Source organism: Guillardia theta (assembly GCF_000315625.1).
Source record: "Guillardia theta CCMP2712 unplaced genomic scaffold GUITHscaffold_12, whole genome shotgun sequence".
NCBI lineage: Eukaryota > Cryptophyceae > Pyrenomonadales > Geminigeraceae > Guillardia > Guillardia theta.
In genome coordinates, this window is record NW_005434662.1 from 220,324 (window position 1) to 231,519 (window position 11,196).

The following is an 11,196-nucleotide window of genomic DNA, read 5'->3' on the forward strand; positions in this document are numbered from 1 at the left end:
TATACATTCGCCTTGCAAGATTACAACTGAAAACTGAGCCCAATCACGCCCAACAGCGAGTTTACTAATAAATCACAATGCAGTTTCGACGTAATTTGTTCTCTTCCTCCCTCTTCGACCCAAATTAGGTGGACTCGATGGGGTTAGTGTACTGCCAGGAGCATTAGGCTCGGACAAACAACAAAACTGCAGTCTTACCGTGCCCCACAAGTGCTGAACGGGGGGATCCCAGTACTGTCAACCATGTCAGATGCTGTCACAGATGATCTAGGAAAATCCTACAGTTCCCCAGAAATCTCTTCTTGGAACACCATCCTCCATGGTCAAACGGTCCTCGCGATCAGTGATTGCGGCCTGAATGCACATGTCAACGTTGAAGGATCCACTTCCATCTCTCACCCAGTGAGGAACTGGAAAGATCCCGGGGGGAGGAGTGAAAACCGAAAGCAACTGGAAGACAGTGTTAGGCTTGTTAAGCTTTCAAACCCCTTCGATGAGGAGCTCAAGTTGCAACAAACACAGCCCCAGTAGCGAACATGACTTGAAAATCTACTCCTTTCCCAAGAGATATTTTCACTTCGGCATAATGCCTGTGCACAAGCTTCTCTGACTAGATCTCTCTCAACTGTTCTTAACACAAAAATTTGAGATCTATTCTTACTTCTCTTCACACAGTCACCATTTCCCATCACCTGATGCAAAACAAAACATGTTTTGCAAGCTCCCCCTCGCTTCCACTCCCAAATATTTCTCAATGTGATGGGAGCTTTTGCTTGTAGCCTTCTTCACCTCTCCCATTCGACATACTTCTACATCATACAGTCATGGTCTCTTTGTCTTCATTCTGCCATCAATGCTCTCTTCCGCTCCTCCTTCCTCTACCTCTCATTCTGTTCCAACCACAACAATCCTCCGCTATGTTCCCCTGATCCGTTCATTCCTTTCTCATCGTCGTGCACCGAGCATCTTGTCTTGCTCCTTCAGCTTACCTGGAACATGAGAACGCTGCTCTATTTCCGGAATCGTGCTCCTCGTCCCATCTCTTACCCGGGACCCGGCCACTGGCCCAGCCTCCGCCACTGGCCCGGGCACCCGGTCACTGACCACTAAGGCGGCTGGCCGCTGAGTGGCCCGGGCCCGGCTCATCGGCCGACTCTGACGCCGACTCAGCAGCGGCTCGAGGATCATGAAGGGGATGAGTTGTTCAGGACCGAGGAGAACCATGTAAGCCACCGTGGGAACCAGCGACAAGGCGCGCACTGACTTGAACAATGTGACTGCCAGGCTACTACTCAGGGCCGCCGTCACCGGGCCGCGGGCCCGCCCGGCCGGGCGGGTGGCGCCGCACTGATATTAGGCGGGCCCGCCGCGACCAGCCATACTTCCGCTGGACTCGTTGAACTGGACAAGCAGAGCTGCAAGGACGACTGCATCAACTACAAGGGTTCGATCCACGGTAATCCATTTCCCGCAACAAGGAAACAGTCGGAACTTGGGAGCAAAAAGATCGAGAACAATCAGGGTCATTAGCTATTCGATGGGCATTAGTGGCTAAATGCAGCAGCTGCTTAGACAACTCGTTTCATCTACTCATTATCGCTGCCTCCCCTGCACGATATTGAGATCGGGATCGGCAAAGAATGACATCAGGTCAGGTACCTGCGATTCTTACTGTCTTCTTCATCGTCTCTGCGATCCTCCTTAACATCATCTAGTCGCGAAATTACAACACTGAAATGCTCAACTTCCACGAAACTGTTCACCTTTCTCCCGGGAAGGGGAGCGATCTCGGCTGCCCTCTCGATCACGATCTCCACGCTCTAAACAGACGTCAAGAGATCGCTCTGCTTCGAGGTTGTGATGTGATAAGACCTGAAGGAGACTTCTCACGACGATCGCGACTGTCAGAACTGTCGTGAAACCACATATGAGACCCCAGCAACACATTTTTGTGTAACAAATGGTACCGTTCTCTCCTGTCTCGAGAACGGTCACGCGATCGGTCACGCGATCTGTCGCGAGATCGGCTGCGATCACGTTTGTCCGAGCCGCCGCCACGTTCACTTTCCTGTCGGGTATCTTTTAGTCAAATCAACAATACGCACTCAAGTGTAGGTTCAAGCACACGATACAATGTACAAAGTGAGGCAAAAATGGATCCACAAGTGACAACAACAGCAACAAGAACATTAGGTTGACCTTCACAAGTCGAACTTTTGAGCGATGAAGTTCGGTTCCATCGAGCTTGTAAAGAGCGTCTTCCATGTCTTCCTGTAAACCTTTGAATGCCACTACAAGAAAGATAAGTACCATGACCCGTGTGGCATATTCAATGACTCCCAGCTTTTCACCACGCTCACTGAAGACATCGGTATAGATAACCTTCCCTGTTCACAGGTTAAAATGAAAATGAATGCCATCCAGCACTCTACCTGCTTTCCTCGCAAAATCCTTGAGGTCTTGCCAACTCGTGTTCTGGCTCAGATTTTCTGCGTAAATACGGTATCCGGAACCTCCCTATGAGTGGTATCAGTCAAGCCCTGGGCTGCCAGAAACAAAGGCAGAACTACCCGCGGGCCTCTCTTTGGAGTTTCCTTCGCGAATTCCACCAGAATTCTCATTCCTGAAGCAACAACTATGATTTGCAAAATACAATAGAGAAATACTTGCCTTCCAAGTTCACACCATCCATTTTGCGGACTGCGTATTCCTGGATCAGCATTAGCAGAAGTAACAAAATCTACGATCGTTCAACACCGCATCTTCTGAATGATCATACTCAACGAACGCGAATCCTTGCTTCAGGGAAATATCCCTGCCATCCATTAAGACTAGGTCCTGGGGCCTCGGGAACAAACCTTATCTTTCCAAAACGCGAGAACTCGTCATCCAAATCCCTTTCACGTACTCGCGAGCTGGTGATAGGTTCACTGACCGGCTAAGAAAAACTCCCTATATGCTCACCTCAGGTGTCCAACATAAACCCTACAGTTTCGACCCATAGCGACAGACTTGACCTTTCGAATAAGTCAGTAGAAGGATCTCATGTCTTTTCAACAAAATACGGCCATCCAGCCCACCAATCCACTGACTAGCCGATGGAATCATCTCCTCTTTCCACGGAAAAGGAAGAAGAAAGAAAAACATAGTATTATGTCTATATTATGTCTATAGCTTGAAAATCAATTTTGGCGATAGAATTAGCGAACGGTCTTATTATCGCTAGATTGAATTTGTACTACACAAACAGATGGTGTCCAGGAACTCTATACAACAAGTTTCGACTTGACACAAAATTCTTCTATCTATCAACCGCATATCATGTTCAATCAGTCCTGCAAACAACTCCTCGTTTTGTTCACCTTGCTCGTCCGGACTGACAACCACCCCGAGCGTTGACTCCCTGATTTGCCTCTGCTGTGCAGTTTGATTTCGACCTCCCTATTCACCTTGCTGGATGTGCATGCTCAAGTATCGTGTTTCGATATCGTTCGTCCCTCCTTCCATCTCCCGCTTCTCCTCCTCCCCTCCTATCGACTGCGGATCCTCTCCCCTGCATCTACCTCTGCGGCGGCGCGCGTGCACTTTTAAAGTTAAATACTTTTATACGAGAAGATAGTACAATATTTGAACATGTAATATCAGTCATTATAATTACTTGGTACACATCGAGGGCTCTCTAGAAAATATTCCAATTATATATCGATATATATATTTATCTGTAGGGCAGCTGGTCATGGTGTACCGATTTTTACAAGCATACTTTTTGATTTTGAGCCTGCATTTTAACAAAAAAAAAAATTGCTATTTTAAAGAAAGGAACACCATCATCCGCGGTACCAAGTCTACCACAAACGTTTGTGTAACGGGCTCTTGATGCCTGGAAATAGCCATGGCCGATATAACAAGTGTATGCGCAATTGGAACGAATGAAAGCAGCGAGAACAACATGAAGGGAGGAAAAGGAATTTAGTCACGAAAACAAGCGACATGGTGTAATTTGCAGTATCGTGCGAAGAAGCGGATGATACCGAATGGGGGGCTTCGAATGGCGGACAGGAAATGAACTGGACAGAAGGCGAGATTTATGGGTTTTGAGTTGCCACTTCGATGGCGCGAGAAGAAAACCAGACATTGAATACACCCTGGAATCTCCTTTGAACTGTTAAAGTGACGAGATGTCGCTGCGGTGAGTAAATGGCCTCGGTGTAAGGGCATGCCTGAGATTGCTATCAGATTCTCATCTTTCGGCGCTGGACGAAGGATGATTCTGGTAGCAGCGATCCTGGTGCTGATCTGTGCTACTGTCGATTGCAACGCTCGTGAAGGAGATGCTTCAAATGTGAGAACGTGCGAAGACTAACTTCCTGAGATCTGACCCGCTATGAAGGTGGATCTCCTTCAAAGACTCTTAGAGTTGAAGCAGCGAATACAGCGAGAACCCAGCAAGGCTCATACTTCTCATGCACCGTCTGCTATTGCCCTGGAGAGCCTTTGGTGGAAAAATCCCAGTCTAAAAGCTGGTATTTGTAACTTCAATGCCTAGATTGCACTGATCGATTGAACAGGACTCAAAAGGCTTCACGCGCGAGATGAAATGCTTTCACAGCCAGACAACGAGGGAAATGACATCAGATTATATCGTCATGGGGTAGAAGACCCTAACTCAACAACATTCAGGGAAATCCGTGAAGCTGACAGTAAGAACCGTCGTCAAGACAAGAAACAGCTCGTTTGATCCCCATACGCAGGCATGGTCACTGAGCCCGACGATCTTGTCAAACTGGAGGCTGAGGTCCGAGCGTTGCAGTCCAAGATCAGGATGCAAAGAGTGTTGATCAACAATTCTTCGAACGTTTCTGCAGCCGCCAAGAACATTCCTGGAGAATTCAGGTTGTTCTCACTTACGAACCTGGAATGTGTTGTACCTTGGATGATTGTGCGACTTTTGGTAGATGGATAGAAAACTGGGAACTTCATGGGGAGAAACCCGTCAATGCAAGCAATGAGACTCTGGGCATGTGGATCTGGTGTAAGAATTCGTCGGACTTTTCGAAGATCTTCTGGCGCAACGGAAGTTTGATGGGAGCTCCGGCCATGAACGCTTCCCAGACGTTCCAGACGGTCAGAGGGTGTGTGTCAGTAGTGACGCCGGGATGGATGGACGTGGACGAGGATACGGTAAGCATCCATTCGGTATTGGCAAGAGGGGAATGAGAGTTTTTGCAGAAAGGGGACACCAAGGAGGAAGAAAAAGTAGAGGATGAAGAGATGCAGGAGATCAGGTTCTGCTGGCAGCCGTATGTGCTCTAAATGTCTAATGGAAGTCTGACAGGAGAAAGAACTGGGATGAGCCGTTCATGACATACGAACCGTGATCCCGTCGACAACCTCCCTCGTTCGCTCTGACGCTGATCTGTGTCAGGCATCCGAGCTCTGTGGGTTGGAACAAGAAGCACTGGAAGGTGCCGTCGGCCTTATCTTGCTTCCATAACTCACGTTGTACATCCTGCAGGCTAGCGACTGGATCACTTGGAGCATGACAGGGCCGGTGAAGTGAACTTCCCGTTCCTCCTCGTAGCATGAAATGACGTGCAGGTGCTCTCGGTCTCGTTTATGGCCTTCATTTGGTACTCTTTCGGGTGGTTCCCGAGCATGGTTGTCTTCCTCGTCTGTGCTCTTGTCGATGTGGCGACGTTTTACTGGAACTGGTAGAATATGTGAAACTAATCTGCTCCATTCGCACCTTCCTCTTTCCCATCCAGCAGGACCTTGTATGATTTGTACCGAGGCGTCCACTGCACTGTGTATTCCCGTCCTGCAGGGGCATAAGGAGAACGAGAGGCAGCAGTCTGCTTACCTCTCCACAGCCACCTCTCCTCTAGCGAAGATTCGTGCCCTTGCAACCGCTTCCCGTCCTCTAGCAGGCTGATGGGCCCTCGTCAGCACCAGCCTAAGCTCCCCATGCCTCCTCACTATTCGTATGCTGGCGGGTAGGTGGCGTTTGGAGCCTCGAAGTTGGTTAGCCCTGGGACCTGCCATGGAGTTTGACACCCCTAGTCTGCTAGGATTGACCCACCTCTCCCACGAAACTTCGCAGGAAAGCCTTAGCGTCATCGGCAGTCACCGTCTGCCTCAGTCGTCAGAGGGGCAGAGAGTTGGCTGTAGGCTGCACCGTCTCCACCCCTTTGCGCAGTATGATAGCCTCACGCTTCCGATACGCTTGCAGGTTGATGATGTTCCCCCTGTGTGCCGCAGCGATCAGCAGGAGGAGAGCCTTCGAAGGCGTGCAGCTGTGAGGGGGAAGTTGACTCGTCCTCACCTGCAGATGAAGACGAATCCGTCCGGTACAAGCACCAAGGTCTCGTTGTTCTTGTCGTATGGGCTCCTCTGCTCGATTCGAATCGCTTTTCCCTGCAAGGAAGTGGCTGTCCAAGTCCCACTCCTCACCTGCAACGATCAAGTGAGGGAGAAGCGACGAGGAGCTGAGGGAGTCTGGAGCACTGAGAGCGAGGCCCGGAAGGAGGAGACGAGGGAAGATTGTCGAGGAAGGGCGGGAGAAACAGATTGTACAAAGACAACTCACCACAGCATATTTGAGCAAAGAATGCTCATCATTGTCGCTCGAACATCGCAGGATATTCAGCAGCTCGGGATGAAACCTGCACGGCCATCAACTCATCTCGTGGACAAGCAGCTGCTGCACCAGTAGTCTCGGTTCTCTATCGCAAACTCAGTCACAGCAACACAACGCCTGACTACTGAGTTGTCCGTTGCCTGGAAAGTGAAACATCCCTGTCGAACATGTGAATGCGAGGATTTCAGATTCGACACTCACCCAGCTCGAATGGTACAGCTCTAATACTGTGCCGTACTTGCGGTGTCGATACCTACAAAGGCAGATGACGACATCTCGCAGAAAGCAGAGGAGGAAGACGCGATGGAGCATGTAGAGGGTAACAGGCATCTCAAGATCTCACGTTGTGTAGACATCGCCATTTTCGTTCTGCCCTTGCACAACCTGCCACTCAACCCGAGTGTGTAGACAATCGTCGAACTGTTGTAGAAGCGTCATTGTGCCGGAGGAGCTACGTCAGGAAGCATTACATTCAAGCTCAAACAATTGCCGGCCAGCCTGGAAGTGGATGTTTTGCTGCTGAACCCAGAGGTGACCGCTGCGATGGTACCGAGCAGTCCTTCCATCTGTCTTTTCTCAGCTCCAAAAGGAGGAACAGAACTCTCTCACAGGCTTGGTCGCAGCGTCAAGGGCTTCGTTGAACATCCCGCTCACGTAATCTTTGATGATGCCTGCCCCTCTGTGTCACCCGCAGGAGCTACACTAAATTTCTTGTGCACCTGCATGATCCTTGTCGAGGACTTTCAATCCGGCCACATTTAGGCTTGACATCATGCTCGTATCAGACTGCTCGTGCCAAAAACTTCACCTGGACGCTCTCAACGCAACCCTGTGATACCTCAACTTGAGGCTTCGGGACGTCCAAGGGCGCAGACAAGCTCCGCCTGTCAGCGTCATCAGCACGAGAGGCCCATGTGGTCTGGTCAGGACACCTGAAGTTGTACTCGTGCGAGAAGGGACTTTTAGCTGGCTTGTCCTGGTCTTCGACCTTGTCGGCAGAGACAAGAGGCTCAACCGAGTCTGGAGCAAAGTACTTGAGAGGCATCCCACAACGTCTATAGAAGAACCTGCTCTCTTCGTATGATTCACGTTCTCCTCTATGATGCGCTGCACAGTTTCCTGACAGACGCAAACCACGTGAGAATTCTTCAGATTTCACGCTCGGAAGCAAGAACCGTGGAGCCTCGTGGCTCGGATGAAGCCGCCCTCCTCAGGGTCAGGTGCGGGGGAGGCTCCCATTGTGTGCTTTCAGTGTGCGAGTTGTAGTAGTATGGCAATCTGCTCATGTCGTCGAAGTATTGAAACCATCCGTTCCCTATGTCTATCGGGTCCTCTGCTACCACTTCCTGCGACTAGAGGTCAGTCCCGTTGGCCCCTTCCACAGGGTGTACGTTACCTGATCTGTGTCGATCGATGCCGATCCTCCTCGCAAGCAAGACTGTGCGGGAACTACACCTCTGGAGCATCGGATGGCGACGTTGTGCCATGCACACACAACCACCCCATGTGAATGAAGAGCGAGCACGAGGAGCAGGAGCTGGGTGGGGTAGGAGGGCATGAGCGAGAAGGGTTGACGCTTCTTCACATGAGACTCGTTGGCTGCTCTTGCTTCCCGTTCCTCTCTCCCTCCATCCTTGTCTGCATCCTTCAGCTCATTCTTCTCCTTCCACACCCGCCGGCAGCCCCATCCCCTCTCCTCTCCCTGCCATCACTGGGCGCATCGCCTGCATGCCCCTGTCAGTTATAACTGCTGCAATTGGGGGCGCATGTCGGAGACAGTGGCGGCCGGCGGGGGGGGGGACGAGGGAGAGAAGATCGAAGGAGGGAAGGAGGAAGGAGTCGACGAGGAGGATGAGCTCTTTGCGGTACGTGGGGAGGGTCCAAGAAGGTCGACATGACAGGGACCGCAGACTGCCCCGCGTCGTCCTCGCAGGCTGTTCGGGTATGACTGGGCAGGTGAGAGGGCTTGCAAGGGAGGACGATGGTGAAACTTGCAAGCAGGTGGGTACGTCTCTCCTTTCCGGCAGACCTCAGAGGAGGTCGCGGACAAGATCATGCAGATGGCCGGTGCGTAGGAAGACTCTCGCTGGTGGAACCAACTTGAGCCTCCAGGAGTTGCTGCTGGGAGCGTTGTAGTCGATCTCGGGTCGGGGGACGGGATACTTCTTGTTGCGGCTGCGAAGAGAGGAGCAAGAGCAGTTGGTGACGTACCGCCATGCTCGGATCTCCTCCCTGACCTCAAATCCTGTCGCTCAGGGGTCGAACTTTCTAGGGACTTGAACGCTGCTGTACGATGACTCCTAGCCTCTTGCCCGTCTGTTGAGACGGAGGATTGCAGGCCATGCAGAGGGCGGCTGATGCGGGTGTGGGAAGCATGGTTGAGGTGAGCAAACTTTGAGCCTTCAGACGATGAGGGACTGACTGCCCTCAAAGCTCCTCGAGCAAGACCTGACCGAAGTCGCCTGTAGACTTCTAGTCCTTTGCGCTCACAAGCTGCAGGTCGACGTGCTCAAGGTCATAGAGAAGAAGAAGTCATCGACAAGTTGTTCTCTTCCTCTTGCTGGCTGAACGTGACATGCTGCAAGGTTCTCGCCAGCTCGTCGCCATGTACCTGCTGCCGGAGATCCTGCAGAAGCTGAAGCCCAAATTTTTGCAATGGCTGCAGGAGGGAATCGACGTAGTCACAGTCAGGTTCCCTCCTGCCACTTTGCCGAAGCAGCGCCAGCATGTGCTGATGTGCAACGCAGGTGGAGGGTGGCAGACTTTGAGGTCGTCAACGATGGAGAGGTGGATGGGTTCTGGATGTACGCTAGGTGACACGAGTGGAAACGACGTGGGAGAAGGAGCAGGGAAAGTTAAGGAAGAGGCGGGGGATACGAACCGGGTGAGATGAGTCATAGATATAGAGAGAGCAAGTGAGAGAGGACGGTGAGTCGGAGATTGAATCGCACTAGCAGCTGTTTCAATCAGCTCCTCCGCGATCTTTCGTCCTTTCACTTCATACGGGATATACGGGATAGATGTTCCTTTCCTATCTCAGTATCACATACCAACCAAGTGAACTATCGTTGCTCTACCAGCGCTCTCACGTTTCATTCTCCTGCTTTATTCTCAACCGACGCCCCACCCTCCCGCCCCGCCCCGACCCGCTCCTGCCCAGTCCTAACACACCCTCTGTGTTTCACTACCTTTCCTCGCAACTGACCTTTCTCTCTCCCCTCCCCCTCCCCTTCTCCCTCCCCTTCTCCCTCCCCCTCCCCTTCTCCCTCTCCCTCCTCCCACTACTATGTGCCCCCTACCTCATTCCTAATAATCTGCAGCCCGAACATGATTTCAACGGCCCTACCAAAAAACGCAAAGCAAGAGGCGGGGAGGGCAGGTGGAAAGGAGTGAGGAGAGCGATGTAGGAGGTACGAGAGAGAAGATGAGATCGAGTGAGCATGAAGGAGAAGGGACAGGGAGGAGCTGACGGCTGACTGGAACATGATGCGTCTTCCCTCAGCCATGTCGCCATCTTCGGATGTCTCGGGGGACAAGTTTGAACCCATCCTGTCGCACAAACTGAAGAAAGTCGGCGGGCACTCGCTCAAGAGTTGGTTGGTGAGGCGGGGCAAGTCATTCAAAGATCTCTCCTCAGCAGACAACGACAAGGAAGAGATCAGGAACGTGTTCCAGCTGTTCGAGGTCCCCGACAACCCTGGCTTCTTCCCTTCCGAGTCCTTCGTCGTCGCCTGCAGGATGCTCAAGATCCTCCAGGACCCTCGCCTGCTCCCTCCTCTTCCTCCCTTGCTCACCTTCCGGGAGTTCGAGGATCAACTGAAGAAGCTGGGGTACGGCAAGAGGGACATCCTGGTAGAGCTCTACAACCCCGAGACCATGAAATGGCTAGAGGAGACGAGGACGCTGCTCAACGACGGCATGCCGGCAAGCCTGCAGCTCCTCCACATGAGGAGGCAGAGATCGATCCAGTCTCTCCCTATGTCTGATGCCGGAACGAGCGAGGACGCGAATCAGTCTCGTCAACCTGCTCCTCGCCCAAGACGCGATTCCTCCTACGTCTCTGCCTCCAAGACCTCGCCGTCAGATGGGAGGTTGTCTCCAAAGCGCACGCACACGGAGATCGTCGTCATAGTGCTGTTCGGGAAGCACAATCCTTCGAATGTCTTCTCGCAGAAGAAGATATCAGAGGTCTCCCTCCAACTCCAGTTAAGAGATCAGTCCGAGCGAACCTTGTTCAAGAAAGTAGGACCGAACATGACCTGGTACGAGACTTTCACGTTTCGGTTCACTTCAGACTCCTCTCTTGAGACGAGTGAGAAACTCAGGCTGTCTCTGGTGTGCAAGGAACTTCACTCTCAGTCCATCTTCACCGGTGACCCTGTCGCGCTCAACGCGAGGAAGCTCGAGTCCAAGGAGCGGTGGATCAAGCTCGAGTGCCGATCAGTCAACTACGACACCTGCGAACTTTGCTTGTCCTTCCGACGCCTCACCCGCCTGCAGCTGACCGCTACCTCGTCAGATCGCAGCAGCGATATGCTCGACAGGAGCGCGACGAGCGA

At 52.0% G+C, this 11,196-nt stretch overlaps 5 protein-coding genes across 5 annotated transcripts; 3 read left to right on the forward strand and 2 right to left on the reverse strand.

Moving 5' to 3' along the window:
• Nucleotides 1–124: 124 nt before the first annotated feature.
• On the reverse strand, nucleotides 125–3,002 carry GUITHDRAFT_161608 (hypothetical protein; the record flags this gene model as incomplete). The annotated part of the gene is made up of 17 exons (XM_005838012.1): nucleotides 125–151; nucleotides 199–234; nucleotides 283–354; nucleotides 400–450; nucleotides 1,048–1,259; nucleotides 1,660–1,711; nucleotides 1,764–1,820; nucleotides 1,873–1,910; nucleotides 1,968–2,068; nucleotides 2,200–2,271; nucleotides 2,317–2,387; nucleotides 2,433–2,517; nucleotides 2,571–2,623; nucleotides 2,671–2,710; nucleotides 2,758–2,815; nucleotides 2,859–2,915; nucleotides 2,965–3,002. The coding sequence occupies 13 exons, from the start codon at nucleotides 3,000–3,002 to the stop codon at nucleotides 1,205–1,207; spliced, it is 777 nt and encodes a 258-aa protein (XP_005838069.1). The 3' UTR covers nucleotides 125–151; nucleotides 199–234; nucleotides 283–354; nucleotides 400–450; nucleotides 1,048–1,204.
• An 873-nt stretch (nucleotides 3,003–3,875) lies between these two features.
• On the forward strand, nucleotides 3,876–5,560 carry GUITHDRAFT_161609 (hypothetical protein; the record flags this gene model as incomplete). Its single annotated transcript, XM_005838013.1, has 9 exons — nucleotides 3,876–4,189; nucleotides 4,237–4,342; nucleotides 4,391–4,523; nucleotides 4,569–4,700; nucleotides 4,752–4,893; nucleotides 4,956–5,181; nucleotides 5,230–5,285; nucleotides 5,426–5,465; nucleotides 5,516–5,560. Exons 1-9 carry the CDS (start codon nucleotides 4,179–4,181, stop codon nucleotides 5,558–5,560), a joined length of 891 nt encoding a protein of 296 aa, XP_005838070.1. The 5' UTR covers nucleotides 3,876–4,178.
• Nucleotides 5,561–5,726: 166 nt separating this feature from the next.
• Nucleotides 5,727–7,876, reverse strand: GUITHDRAFT_103011 (hypothetical protein; the record flags this gene model as incomplete). The annotated part of the gene is made up of 16 exons (XM_005838014.1): nucleotides 5,727–5,818; nucleotides 5,861–5,928; nucleotides 5,977–6,035; nucleotides 6,080–6,130; nucleotides 6,185–6,245; nucleotides 6,323–6,450; nucleotides 6,587–6,662; nucleotides 6,707–6,795; nucleotides 6,839–6,890; nucleotides 6,981–7,057; nucleotides 7,108–7,203; nucleotides 7,247–7,308; nucleotides 7,357–7,423; nucleotides 7,476–7,521; nucleotides 7,570–7,756; nucleotides 7,813–7,876. 16 exons carry the CDS (start codon nucleotides 7,874–7,876, stop codon nucleotides 5,727–5,729), a joined length of 1,275 nt encoding a protein of 424 aa, XP_005838071.1.
• A 527-nt stretch (nucleotides 7,877–8,403) lies between these two features.
• On the forward strand, nucleotides 8,404–9,454 carry GUITHDRAFT_103012 (hypothetical protein; the record flags this gene model as incomplete). Its single annotated transcript, XM_005838015.1, has 9 exons — nucleotides 8,404–8,502; nucleotides 8,548–8,593; nucleotides 8,639–8,704; nucleotides 8,750–8,839; nucleotides 8,894–8,925; nucleotides 8,976–9,020; nucleotides 9,137–9,179; nucleotides 9,223–9,328; nucleotides 9,385–9,454. The coding sequence occupies 9 exons, from the start codon at nucleotides 8,404–8,406 to the stop codon at nucleotides 9,452–9,454; spliced, it is 597 nt and encodes a 198-aa protein (XP_005838072.1).
• A 552-nt stretch (nucleotides 9,455–10,006) lies between these two features.
• GUITHDRAFT_150989 (hypothetical protein) lies at nucleotides 10,007–10,800 on the forward strand (the record flags this gene model as incomplete). Its single annotated transcript, XM_005838016.1, has 1 exon — nucleotides 10,007–10,800. A coding segment is annotated over exon 1 (628 nt), but the record flags the coding sequence as incomplete, so codon positions are not given.
• Nucleotides 10,801–11,196: the final 396 nt, after the last annotated feature.